The sequence below is a fragment of the Electrophorus electricus genome, chromosome 2 (genome assembly GCF_041902795.1).
Source record: "Electrophorus electricus isolate QZ-2024a chromosome 2, ASM4190279v1, whole genome shotgun sequence".
NCBI lineage: Eukaryota > Metazoa > Chordata > Actinopteri > Gymnotiformes > Gymnotidae > Electrophorus > Electrophorus electricus.
In genome coordinates this window covers 2490001-2502500 of record NC_137498.1, presented here as the reverse complement: position 1 = coordinate 2502500, position 12500 = coordinate 2490001, and the positions used below count along the sequence as shown (strand labels likewise).

General features: G+C 43.5%; 2 protein-coding genes across 4 annotated transcripts in view; both read right to left on the bottom strand.

Annotated features, from left to right (window-relative positions):
- Positions 1-1776, bottom strand: part of adcy3b (adenylate cyclase 3b) — a 16956-nt gene extending 15180 nt beyond the window's left edge. For both annotated transcript variants that reach the window (XM_081695358.1, XM_081695359.1), the window contains exons 1-2: positions 1100-1776; positions 1-854 (exon numbers count right to left, since the gene is read on the bottom strand). The exon at positions 1-854 is cut by the window's left edge and continues 229 nt beyond it. In XM_081695358.1, coding sequence (XP_081551484.1) covers positions 1-401 — 401 coding nt within the window. In that variant the 5' untranslated portion in view covers positions 402-854; positions 1100-1776. The remainder of the gene's footprint in view (positions 855-1099) is intronic.
- A 1185-nt stretch (positions 1777-2961) lies between these two features.
- On the bottom strand, positions 2962-11723 carry batf (basic leucine zipper transcription factor, ATF-like). 2 transcript variants are annotated; one of them, XM_081695357.1, is made up of 4 exons: positions 11405-11723; positions 10951-11031; positions 8062-8166; positions 2962-3872 (listed from the first exon to the last, which is right to left on the bottom strand). In XM_081695357.1, the coding sequence occupies exons 1-4, from the start codon at positions 11468-11470 to the stop codon at positions 3672-3674; spliced, it is 453 nt and encodes a 150-aa protein (XP_081551483.1). In that variant the 5' UTR covers positions 11471-11723; the 3' UTR covers positions 2962-3671. The 2 variants fall into 2 exon arrangements, with proteins under 2 accessions (XP_081551483.1, XP_026885933.1); XM_027030132.3 differs by lacking the exon at positions 10951-11031 and having other exon boundaries at positions 2966-3872; positions 11405-11715.
- Positions 11724-12500: the final 777 nt, after the last annotated feature.

The window sequence follows — 12500 nt, the reverse complement described above, 5'->3', positions numbered from 1 at the left end:
CACGAGACGTAGGGCACGACGTCCCGCATGACCGCGTCCGGCAGCAAACGGCACCGGCACAGCGCGTAAAAGCCGATGTCCGCCGCGAGTGCCACCGCCGCCTGCGCAACGGTGGCCAGCTTGTCCGCCGAGTAGTGCGCTGCGCACATGACAATGACGTAGCCGTTGAAGAGGGCGGCGAACACCACCAGCGCCAGCAGCGTGTCCTGCCTTTGGCGCCGGAAATAGTTTTGATAGAGTCTCTCGAGGGAGGCGGGAGAAAAAGTGACGAGCAGCAACCGCGGGAGACACAAACACCATGCCCGGTTCCGCGCCGCCACCTCGTGCGTGCGCCCCGCAGTCTGTGTGGACTCTGGCACGGTCACGGAACAGTCTGGGGTGCGCTCCGGACGCATTGCCATCCTCAGGGACGCGAACCCCTGGATAAGGTGGGGAAGTAATACTGATTTTAGGACTCCAAGATTCCCGGCGGTGTCACGGGTGTCGGCGCATGGTCTAGTTGAATTTCGGGAACATTTCGGACGCTGTCCGTAACGGTTCAGGCAAACAGGACAACTCTGGAAAACTGATATCTACAAGTCACCAAAGGGAAGTTGGGATGATGCTCTAGAAAGGCACTCTGCGCTAATGACGGAAAATGCGGGTCTCGATGGCTCAATGTCACTTCTTAGACGTGCTCGAGGAGGCATATTAACGCCTAGTCTGCCGTCTCGAGCTCTCGCCCTCCCCAGATCACCGTTTCCATGGCAAACCACGTCGTCATATGCCGGTTTGGTGCTCCACGTCGTCTTCTGTTTTCCGTGCATCAACAGTGCTGATCATATTAAACGCGGTGGTCGCAACGTCCGATGCAACTATCAGCCAAAAAAAAAAAAGAGCACATGAATATTGTAAGACGCAGAATCCTTAATAAAGCTGTGCTGGGGTTAAATTTAATGGCACAAGGATGATACCTTTAAAACTAAAAAAATTCGCTTACGTGCAATACCCGTGAACAGCAATGCACTTGTAAAACAACTTTGTGAATTTAAACAATTGAGTAAAACAGGACAGCTTGTATTTCACGTCATTACATTACTATGAAAATGATTTTTTTCACCTTTTTGTTGTAACACTTCTGTTTTGCTGTGCATCTCCTCTGAAACACGCTGGAACAATCGACAATTTCTTGTCTTCATTGATAGTATTCCTTCAAGTATTTCAAAGAAACAAACTCCGAATCCAGATAAGGCTGTGGACGTTTCAGAATGTGTATCTTTCAAACTAATAAATCTCTCTTTCTACATCTTTCCATCTTTTCTCTCTTTCCCTCTCTATCCCTCCTCTCTCTCGGGCATATCGAGAGGCAGTTCTCTCTCTCTCTCTCTCTCTCTCTCTCTCTCTCTCTCTCTCTCTCTCTCTCTCTCTCTCTCTCTCTCTCTCTCTCTGTAGAGGCAGTGTTGCTAGCACGGCTGTAACTAAACCTAACGTCAGGTTGCTAGTGTGATCGCTCCAGGGAATTGCGAAGACTCAGGGAGAGAGCCATTAGTGATGCGTGAACCCACAAAATGAGTGACACTGCTTCGGTGTGCAGACGTGACTATGTGGGCTATGTAATCTAGACAAGGAATGTCTTATGAAAGGTGCCCAATGTTGTGCTTCTCTGTTGTTCTCTATTTCTTAAAAAAGCTCTTGAAATCATTGGGGGGAATAGAACATGGATGGACCTCTCCAGGGTTTCTCTAAGATTTCTTCTTTAATATTTTTGTATTTTAATATATGCTACTTTTACTGAATATAAACGATCACTACACTGTACTTTGTATGTCATTATGCTCATCAAACGTCTTAACGCAGCAGCAACAGTAACGAACACTTGGGGGGGCTACACTACAGTCAAATTTGGGTGCGTTGATTCCTGCAGAATATTATACGATCCCTTGAGTTTCTCTCTGTCTCTATGAATGTCAGTTCAGTTTGCGGTGGTTTACAGTGATTGGCATGACAATATTAACTAGTGTTACCGAATATTTGGTGCAATTTGACTGAGAAAAAGTAACAAATAGAAAAATAGAATTAACATCCACAGCAGCAAAACAATTGCTAGTATTACTACAATTTATGCTGTTTCTATCACTAAACATTTTTCATTACAATTACTACCACCACCACCACCACCTACTACTACTACTACTACTACTACTAATAATAATAATAATAATAATAATAATAATAATAATATCTAAAAGGACTGAAAAGTTAAGTGAGGAGTGTTTTGGGGCATGTCTTTTATTCTCTGAAGGGCTGAATTGAGAGGATTTCCCAGAACACCAAAAGAATCCCCCATAAATGAGGGAAAAAGTTGACTTGGGGTGTCCTCTGCTGTTTTCTTCATTATTGCAAAGCATGAAGTGATTTTCTTCTTTGCCAAGTTTGAACATTAAATTCTTTCCACTGAACACACCCAGTCCAGACGTGCAACATAACATGTATCACCCGTCTGTGAAGAACAAGAAAGAAAAGTGAACCTCTTGCTTCTGCCTAGAAACTACAGATTAAATTCTAATTTCTTTTGACAAATAATTTGCTGGTGGCAACCCCATAGACCTTCTGCCAGCCTACAGTTCAAACCCTGCTTTCTGTAACACATTTTGCAGCAGAGAAGTAATTTCTTTCAGTTGTATATTAGAAACCTGGAACAACGTTGTCAAGTTTGTTTGTAAAAGTCTGTTGTGGTAGTTTGGTATTTTCTCAGCAGACGAAAAGTACAGCTTCATCTGTCACACAGTGACTACACACCTCACACTACACCACACATTACACACCACACACTACACAGCAGATCTTTTTATGTGTCTTGGATCATTAGTGCTTTAAAATGCAATAATGTTTCTCTGGAGTATGTTTTAGGTATCATCTCTCTTTTCCACTGTCTCCACTGTGAAACATATATTGAGATTAATAATACTCATACTCAGTATGTATGTGTATAATTTACATTATATTTTTATTTGTTCAAATATCTCCTCATAACTGAGGGTAACAAACAGACACATTTTCCACCTCCTGGTCCAGTACATAGAAGAGACTTTAATGACAATTATTTGAAGATTTCAAAGCAATCATTGTGAACTGGTAACAACTGGACAGCGTGTCTCAGGTTCCTGGCACAGTAGTCTACTTCAGTCTCAGTCAAGACACAGTATAAAACCTAATCTTCAGTATACTGAAGAAAAAGAAACCTCTCTAAATACTTTAACTGCACTCAGGAATCAAAGACACAATGAACATAAATGTCCTGAAGGAGCCAAGTCTCTACAGGAATTATTAGATATAAAACACTGGATTGCTGGTTTCATACTATCATAGAAGTAAACACAATAAAACTGTCAACATTCAACATGTCATTGTCATGCACCAAAATATCTCAGTCCAAAGCAACACGTAGACGGATAGGTTTTTATCATAAAATACTAGTCCACAAAGAACATAACGTTTGTTGTTTTGTTAAAACTTTATATCTGGATGGCCACATTGTGAGTAAGCTTGTACCCTTCCACGTAGTGGTGATTCGTAGGTCTATTTGATTTTCACGTTGCTGTAATATCCCTTGATAACTATCTTAAGTTACTTACTGAACTACAAGGTTACCCAATACTGTGAAAATGCATCGCTCTAGCGGCCCCTGCTGGTCAGAGCGGATAGTGCGGCACGTTGATGTGTTGGTGGAACGGTCCGTGCGTGCTGTACAGCAGGTCCGACGGCGCGGGACTCAGACCCGTGCACAGCGGCTCGTGGTTGCTCAGCACAGTTGAAAGATATTTTGCCTCTTCCGTCAGTCTCTTCACCTCTTTCCTCAGTGCGGCATTTTCTTTCTCCAGACTCTCACTCTCCTGCCGAGAACCCGAAGCAGACATTGTTAAACACTAACACGTATTTAACGCGAAAGGAAATTCACAAAACAGGCAACAGTAAATAACAGGTGGCACAACACGACAAGTACTCTAGACTTAAGATCAGTGAGTAATATCGGTACGAACAATATGACACTTTCAAATAACAAACATTTTTTTTAAATTTGTTTCAAACAAGTGATTCTAAAATAAACGGCTGAATATTAATATGTACACCATCGACTACAGACTTTTGATCTTGATATGTAGACCTGAGTAATAGTAAAAAAAACAAAACAAAACAAAAAAACAGCATTTAGTTCAAAGAATTATAAATACAAGTACGATAAACATGATTTGTAAGGGATTGTGAGAATGTATAATGTACAGTGTAATGGTAGATTTAAGAGTTTTACTGCATGTGAAGCACATTAATGTTGACATGAAGCAGTTTATTCTAGTTCTAGGTTATTCCAGTAGTGTATTCTAGTTTATTCTGGTTGTTTACTTAATCTGTCCTCTTCAGTGACTTTATTTTTATATGAAGCACACAAGGGTGTAATCGAGGGCGGTGTAATTATTCATGATTCGTTTATTTATTTTTTCCTAAATTCTCAGAACTCTTTTTTTTTCATGTCTTGTTAATTTTTAATGTTCATTAAAAAAGAACAGAAGTAAATGTTGCAAACTGTAGGTGTTTAATCTGTGATGGAGATAAAGAACAGTGATGTTTTCATATGACACTGGGGTGGGTGAGAAAGATAACAGACAGAGAGAGAGAGAGAGAGAGAGAGAGAGAGAGAGAGAGAGAGAGAGAGAGGGGGAGAGAGAGAGAGTTCCAGCTAGCTTGCAAAACTGCCTGCCAGGCCGTGGAGAAGCCCCGGTGCTCCACTGCCTTCCAGGCAGCGCTAGTGTGGGGTATCCCCCTCTGACGCTCTCACTTGCTCTCCTGCAGCCCACGGGTCTAATCAGCCTTACGAGAAATGACTGCTGAGCCTCCCCGACAGTAGCCTACGCTCAGCTTTGTGCCCTGCGGCCCTGCCCCAAAACATACAGCATACAGACCTACTACAGGAAACATGTCATATGGAGGGAAATTTCAGCTTCCTGTTTATCACGCATGGCTGTGAAGAGCAAAACCACACTGAGTGTGTGTGTGTTTGTTCAGAGCAATGATGATGGCAGCATGCACATACACGCACGCACGCATACGCACACACATTCACAACTGTCATTTACCATATAGGCGTATCAGTTGAGGTGGGCTTGTAGAAGAAGGCTGAAGCACACAGCTGATCAGTGCAACGTGAGAGAGATATTCTTTCATGCTGAGCCTTCCCAAACATGCAGTCCTGCCTGTTTACGGTGGGACACTGTTCCGTATATATTAAGCCCAAATACAAAAACATATATATAGATAGCTTATCCCAACACTGACAATGATATCTTGGGATCCTCGTCTGGTTTAGTGTATGTATAATACAACTGTCACAAATTTCTAAATTCAAATTCATCTGTTACCAGTTGCAAACAAGCTCAGTTTAATGATAAGGTAATCAGGCTCCACATGTAGAACTTGAACACCTGCTTCACTGAGGAAACCGGACTAGTTCATGTTCAAAATCTACCCAAGAAATACTGCAGAAATGACCTTTGAGGAGTTTAAAAGGCCAAGATTTCTTCATCCTTTACCTTGTTGGCTTTGGCTTGCTCATTAGCAGTCGGGACAACACATGTTGTCAAACGTGCTATGTGCATAAATCTGTATTTTAATTTGAAAAACTCTCAGTACTAACTGCAGCAGAGCTCAAGCAATGGGCGGTGGTCCCGTCTGCTACTGAGACAGTGAAAAGACATGAGTAATAATGTTCTTAAACAACCTGTCAATGAACACACACACACACACTGCAGTGAAGAAGGATGTTCAGATTTGAATAACGACCCAGTTGCGGGGCGCAGCTAACCCTCAGTGCACTGACAGAATGAGACTGGAGACCCCATGAGTCCTGAGTCAGAATTTACGATGAGAGATGAACGAAGTCCTCTTATTACATTACACAGAAGTAATATGGACTATTAAAAAAGGTGACAAAAACATTCAAGAATAATAATAATGACTAAGAGAGCAAATAATTTTTGTCTCCCTGAAGTGCAGGGAGAGCCGAAAGAGGCGGAGAGGCGGAGATGTAACGATGGGTCTAACTAGACGCACGATCGTGAGGTTTGCCGTGGTTTTCTCCCACGCGGTGGAATTAATGCCAGAATGGGAGGCCAACACAGCTAGAGACACAACCGAGTGTGAAATTCGACAGAAGCCATGACGCATCGCCACATGCTCACCAGAGCTCCATGTAAATACACAAGAGAAAGAGAGCTCGTGCCTCCTGGCTAGCGCGGCGGAGCGGGATGCTAGCGTGGTAGAGAAGGACGCTTGCGCAGCCAAGAGGGACGCTAGTGTGGCAGAGACGGACGCTAGCGCGGCGGAGAGGGACGTTAGCATTGCAGAGAAGGACGTTAGCGTTGCGGAGAGGGACGCTAGCGTTGCGGAGAAGGACGCTAGTGTGGCGGAGAGGGACATTAGCATTGCAGAGAAGGACGTTAGCGTGGCGGAGAGGGATGCTAGCATGGCAGAGAAGGACGTTAGCGTGGCGGAGAAGGACGTTAGCGTGGCGGAGAGGGATGCTAGCATGGCAGAGAAGGAGTTAACGTAGCGGAGAGGGATGTATGTGAACATGAAGTGTAATGTTATGATAATGTAGCCAAGAATATTGCATAGAGGTAAAAAACAATTCACAATTGTGCATCTCACATGTCTAGAACTCACACGCTGGCAGCCACTCTGGGAACAAGGAGAACAAGCCAGCGGTGTGCCGCTGGCAGACAGTTATTGTGGACCACAAAATGGTGTCCATGTCCCAGGGTGTCCATGTAACTAGTTAGTTAACCCTACCCTAGTTACACCTAGTTAGTTAACTCTAGCCTAGTTACACCTTTAACAGTACCACTAGGACAATGAATAGAAGTTATCAAGGCATGAGAGTCAGCAATTTGTCATTGAAATCAGATTTTAAATTAAATAAATGACATTAACTCTGTCAGCCTGAGTCCTGGACATTTTGGAGAGTGGACTGAGCGAGCAGAGAACCCAAACGCACTGTGCAGGTGGAGAACATACACTGTTCCTCCGAAGCTTGTAGCAGCACCAGGACACAGCTCTGGCTGTGGATCCACAGGACCCGTAAAGCCCGTCGCCACCTCTCAGCTCAGACCTGCTCACGTGAACAGCTCAGACCTGTTCACGTGATCCGCTCAGCTCAGACCTGTCCACGTGAACCACTCTGCTCAGACCTGTTCACGTGAACCGCTCAGCGCAGACCTGTCCACGTAAACTGCGCAGCTCGGACCTGTCCACATGAACCACTCTACTCAGACCTGGCACGTGAATGACTCTGCTCACATCTGCTCACGTGGACCTGTTTCTCCCTGCACTTCCAGCTCACAGTGGTGCTGAGGTTTGGAGAAGACACCATGCATGCTTTAGTGCAGACGTGTATTTAAAGGTGCCATATGAATCATTTGGATTTAAAGGTGCTATATGAATCATGTGGATTTAAAGGAGCCATATGAATCAGTTGGACTCAGTTAGGCCTATGTCAGAAGGCTTGTTCTTCCACTGCTTGGACTCTTACAATCTTACAATCTGACCGTTTGGAGTTTGCAGACTTTTCCTTAGGGTCATGTTTCTTACGCACGACGCACAGCGTGGTCGGGTGTTCCTTATGCATGCCTGTGTGGGTTAGCTGCTACAAGATTTTGTTCAGTGTTTTTCACATCCACACTAGTCAGACCCAAACCCTTCACGCTCAGGACCCGATACAATGTCAGGACTGTTCCCCTGTGCAAGCTATGTGTGCTTATGTTAGTATTTACATGTAACTGTATGTTCTTGGCAGCCCTCAGAAGATAGAGTACACAGTGTGAACTTTGGACATGATCAGAGGTCATCCCTCCACTAGAGGTCACAACCTCCACCAGAGGTCATGTCCTCCATCAGAGGTCATAGGAGTCTTTTCTGTCCTATTAGCATAAATGCAACATGCTAGTCATGCTAATTCCATGGTGTGTGTGTGTGTGTGTATGTGGGGGTGGGGGGGGTGTACAAATGTGTCAGGAGTGGTAACACTCTTACCAGGTGCAGGCTGTCTGCTTTTTGCGTCTGTCTCATCCTGCTCTTCTGGGCAGCAATGCGATTCTTCTCCCTCCTCATCACCTTCCTCATGTCGTCTGTTGACCCCTGGTGAAGAGTCCGAAGAAGAAACTCCTGTCAGTTCAAATCTGTAGCCTTGAGCAATCAGATATTAAGCTTGATTAATCATATTAATCATATTTATCAATCTTAATGTTGACACAGACAATAGCAGAAACTCTACATCGAAAATCAGTGCTGCAATTCAAAACATCTAGCATAACAAGCTCAGCTCAGTAACAGAAATGATCAGCTCAGTAACAAAACTAAACAGCTCAGTAACACAACCAAATGGCACAGTAACAGAAATAAATGGCTCAGTAACAGAACTGTTCAGCTCAGTAACAAAACTAAATGGCTCAGTAACAGAACTAAATGGCTCAGTAACAGAACCAAATGGCTCAATAATAGAACTTCAGTTGCTCTGCCTACAGTTAAACAGTCGCAGATACTACCAACAAAACACTATGAAAGGATTCTACAAAACACACACACCAGTTGTGTATCTAATAAGATCAAAGATGAAGGTTTGACATTATTAAAGTTAGTGGATATAACCTTCTCCCTAAGGTCTGTGGTTTTTGGGGTTTTTTTTACAAGTCTGCGTTGACGTTCATCTGCTAAACCCACAACAACATCAGAGCACATTTTCCATCAAAAACTTCCCCACAGACAGACCCTCTGTGTGATCGAGTGTGTGTGTGTGTGTGTGTGTGTGTGTGTGTGTGTGTGTGCACACATGTGCATTGAATGTGGGTGTAGAGGCTGGTGTTAAAGTATTACTTTATTGAAAATAATAATGGCATTTGAGCTTCTGAGTTTGAGCTATATGTGATCCTGTTCGTTGTAGAGTACATGAAAATGAAAAGTGATTTTCAGAGATGTTTAACTAACTAATTAACTAATGGATAAGTAGATGGATGGGTGGAGATGCAGATGAACCAAGGTGTCCCACAGTGGAGTTTGTGCCTGTATTTCAGGGTTCCAGGAACCAAGGCCCCTGCCTGCCTATACAGTGTCTCTGGTCTCCACTCTTAGCAAAAAGTCACATCAGTCAGTATGAGTACAAGAGATGTGAAATCTTGTGATTAGCAGCTTGTTGGAAGGAGTACGGACAATATACCCAACACTAATCCCAACCTTAACTCTTCGTTCACATCAGGAATGCATGTCCAAGATCAGACTGGAACTGAAAACTTTCTGAGATCAAGTAAACACTTTCACTGTTCAACTCAGACCTTAGTCAGTGGACTACTTCAACTCTTAAAAGGGATATTTTGAAACTCCAACTCTGTCTCTCTTTCTCTCATCTCTACAGTTTTCTCTGTCTCTTTCTGTCACTCTGTCAGCCTTTGATATTGTCTGTCTCTCTCTCTGACTTGATCTTTTCATCTATCAGACTTTAGAGGGGTGCTTCTCACCAAGAAATGTTAGCACAGGCGTTGATGTATTAAAGGCGCCAGGAGTCAGTTAGCAGTGTTGGCCTTGCTAACGGCATGCTCCTTCAGAGAGGGCAGGAGGACACAGAGTGTATCTGTGAGGCACTGACTGCACTCAAGCCCAGAGCATTGGTGAGTGACACCAGGTGGAAGGTGAGTGGTTAGGCATGGGGATGAGTGGTCCAGGGTGTGGGTGAGTGGTCCAGTGTGTGGAATAGTGGTCCAGGGTGGGGGTGAGTGGTCCAGAGTGGGGATGAGTGGTCCAGGGTGGGAGTGAGTGGTCCAGAGTGGGGATGAGTGGTCCAGATTGGGGGGGTGAGTGGTCCAGTGTGTGGTCCAGTGCTCCAGGGTGGGGGTGAGTGGTCAAGGCTGAGGATGAGCGTTCCAGCGTGTGGGTGAGTGATCAGGGGTGGGGATGAGTGGTTGAGGGTGGGGATGAGTGGTCCAGGGTGTGGTGGCTAGCTCTAATCGGCCTTCCCTCTCTCCCTAACGGCACTTTCACAATCACTCACTACACATTGCAGCTCTCATATGTACCATCTCACTCTCCTTTCTAACAGAACACTCTCTCTCGATTTCACTCTGTATCTCCCCCTTGTATCTCCAAAGCCCTCTTTGTCTTTCTCTGAATGTTTTTTTTCTCTCCAGATAAACATACAGAGAAACTTGATTTATATCTTACTCTGATCTCAGTAATGTTTGCATTCTTTAAGTACTGCAACCATCCATTTGATTGGTCAACAGTTTGATTATTGTTTTTATTGGTTATAGTTCCACAGTGAGCCAGATTGTGCTCGGATTTGAAGGAATGGCTGAATAATTCCAGAACATTGTTTGTAGCAGTTCACTATTCACTTTTGCACTATGACAGGTGTTAGGTCATGATGACAGTGACCCATATGTCAGCTGGCTCTCACAAAAGGCTGTGCTGGAGGTGTGTGAGATATCATCACTCTCTCCAGTGTATCAAACTAATCAGAACATACACACAGACCTAAGATTAAAAGAGCAAGTAATTTACTTAGTTACAGTATTGGTGCTTTTGTTGCAGAAAAAGCACACAGACTGACACAGAAACAGTTTTTAACTTCAAGAGGTCATTTCATTTTCAGTGATTTTTTTTTTTTTGAATGAACATTAAGAACGCTTTTGGATTTAGAACCATTTAGAACTATTCATGGAATATATGACCTGAAAAAGTTCACATGGATCAAAGAAAATAGCATGCAAAAGTGTTTGCCCATGCAGGTTTAATACAAGAGCAATGAGTGTAGCATCAAAAATACAAAAAAATATCAGACACTACTTTACTGGCTCTGATCTACAGTGTTCTAAGTACTTTAACATGATGGTCCTCCTAGAGTGTGTGTGTGTGTGTTGTCATTAATCTCACAGTAGAGGTAGTGGTGTGGCAGTAAGGTGCTGTCCCTTTCAGGTGAGTAGATGCCCGCAGAGAAATGGAATGAATGAATAACTTCACGTGGAGAGAGAGAAAGAGAGACAAGCGCCGTGAAAAATAGATACAGTAAATGTAGAGTTCAGAGAGCAAACAAAAGGAAAGTTTGGAATACACCATTTGTGTAGGACTGAGTGTGTGTGTGTGTGTGTGTGTGTGTGTGTGTGTGTGTGTGTGTGTGTGTGTGTGTGTGTGTGTGTGTGTGTGTGAATTTGAACTGCATGCAAAAGGAAAACTTCACTTTAAGTGTAAAAGCACAAAAGCAAAAATACAAATAAGAAACAACCGTGCAGGTTTGGAAGCGGGAGGGAATGAGAGAGAGAAGGAAGAGAAGGAGAGAGAAAGAAAGAGAGAAAGAAAGAGAGAAAGAGACAGAATGGAGAAGTCTTACCTGTTTGGTGCCCGGTGATGGAGATGTGGTGTAGCTTGTGTCATTACTGTCAGAGCCTTGAGCCATACCAGTCCGCTCCCTGTAAGAGCTCCTCCGTCTGCTCTGTTTCTGCTCTCCTCTGTCTCTCGCTTTCTTGCTCACGCTCTCTCTCTTTTGTCGAGTGAGTTAGCGTGCGTGTGTGGTGTGTGTGGTGTGTGGTGTGTGTGTGTGTGTGTGTGTGTGTGAGAGAGAGAGAGCACCGTATGCACAGAGAACTGTGTAGAGCTGACCACGGTTCAATGTTTAGTGCGTAGCAACTGCCTCTCTCTCTCTCTCTCTCTCTCTCTCTCTCTCTCTCTCTCTCTCTCTCTCTCTCTCGCTGCCTAATTAGCAGTGTGTGATGTGGTATGAGATAGAAAATCTATCTTGAACTAAACTGGAAGTCACATGACTCTGGAAACTTTGCATAAGAAAACTTAAGAGCAACAGAGAGGACAAAAGCCCAGAAAGACTCCAAGGAAAGAGAAATGCATGTTTATGAAAGGTCATCTGAAAAACTCTAAGATTTTAAGAGAGGTGACTCAGACTTAAAAAGACCTTGTTTTGCTTTGCAAAGAACGACTTTTGACCCGCTGCTAACATCTGAGAGACTGAGAGCAGCACTCTGTCTCACCACTCTTCTTCACTGGCTACTCCCAGCTAAGCTGAAACTAGTTTTGATGAACAACCATCAGAGAAAGTGGCTATTTTCAGGGTTTCTTTTACGCTATGAAGTTGGTTTGTGTTCACTTACAGTAAGTGTAAGTGTTCTTAAGGTCAGCTACAAAATATGCCTTAATTTGTCATTCCTGTGTTTTTGCATCAGAAATAATTTTCATTTACATTTTTACTAAATGTAAAACCATTATGGATTTTGCATATTTTAAAATGTTTGTTTTATATTTTGTCAAGTGATTTATGAGTACAACAGCCAGTGAACAACCTGCCAAATTGTGACGTATATTGATAAAGGAATTGCTGAACTGTCAGTAAACTGGTGTATCTCATCCCAGTGGGCAGAGTGAACTACGAAATGGCAGACTTCAGAGCAAAATGTTTCAGATGGGAAAATACTGAA

Excerpts from the sequence above, each read along its gene's own strand:
- batf (XM_081695357.1), bottom strand. The coding sequence starts at position 11,470 with ATGGCTCAAGGCTCTGACAGTAATGACACAAGCTACACCACATCTCCA. Across the intron at positions 8,167-10,950 it reads GCCACACCACTACCTCTACT|GGGTCAACAGACGACATGAG; the intron begins GTGAGATTAATG and ends ACTCTTCACCAG. Across the intron at positions 3,873-8,061 it reads AAGCAGACAGCCTGCACCTG|GAGAGTGAGAGTCTGGAGAA; the intron begins GTAAGAGTGTTA and ends GGTTCTCGGCAG.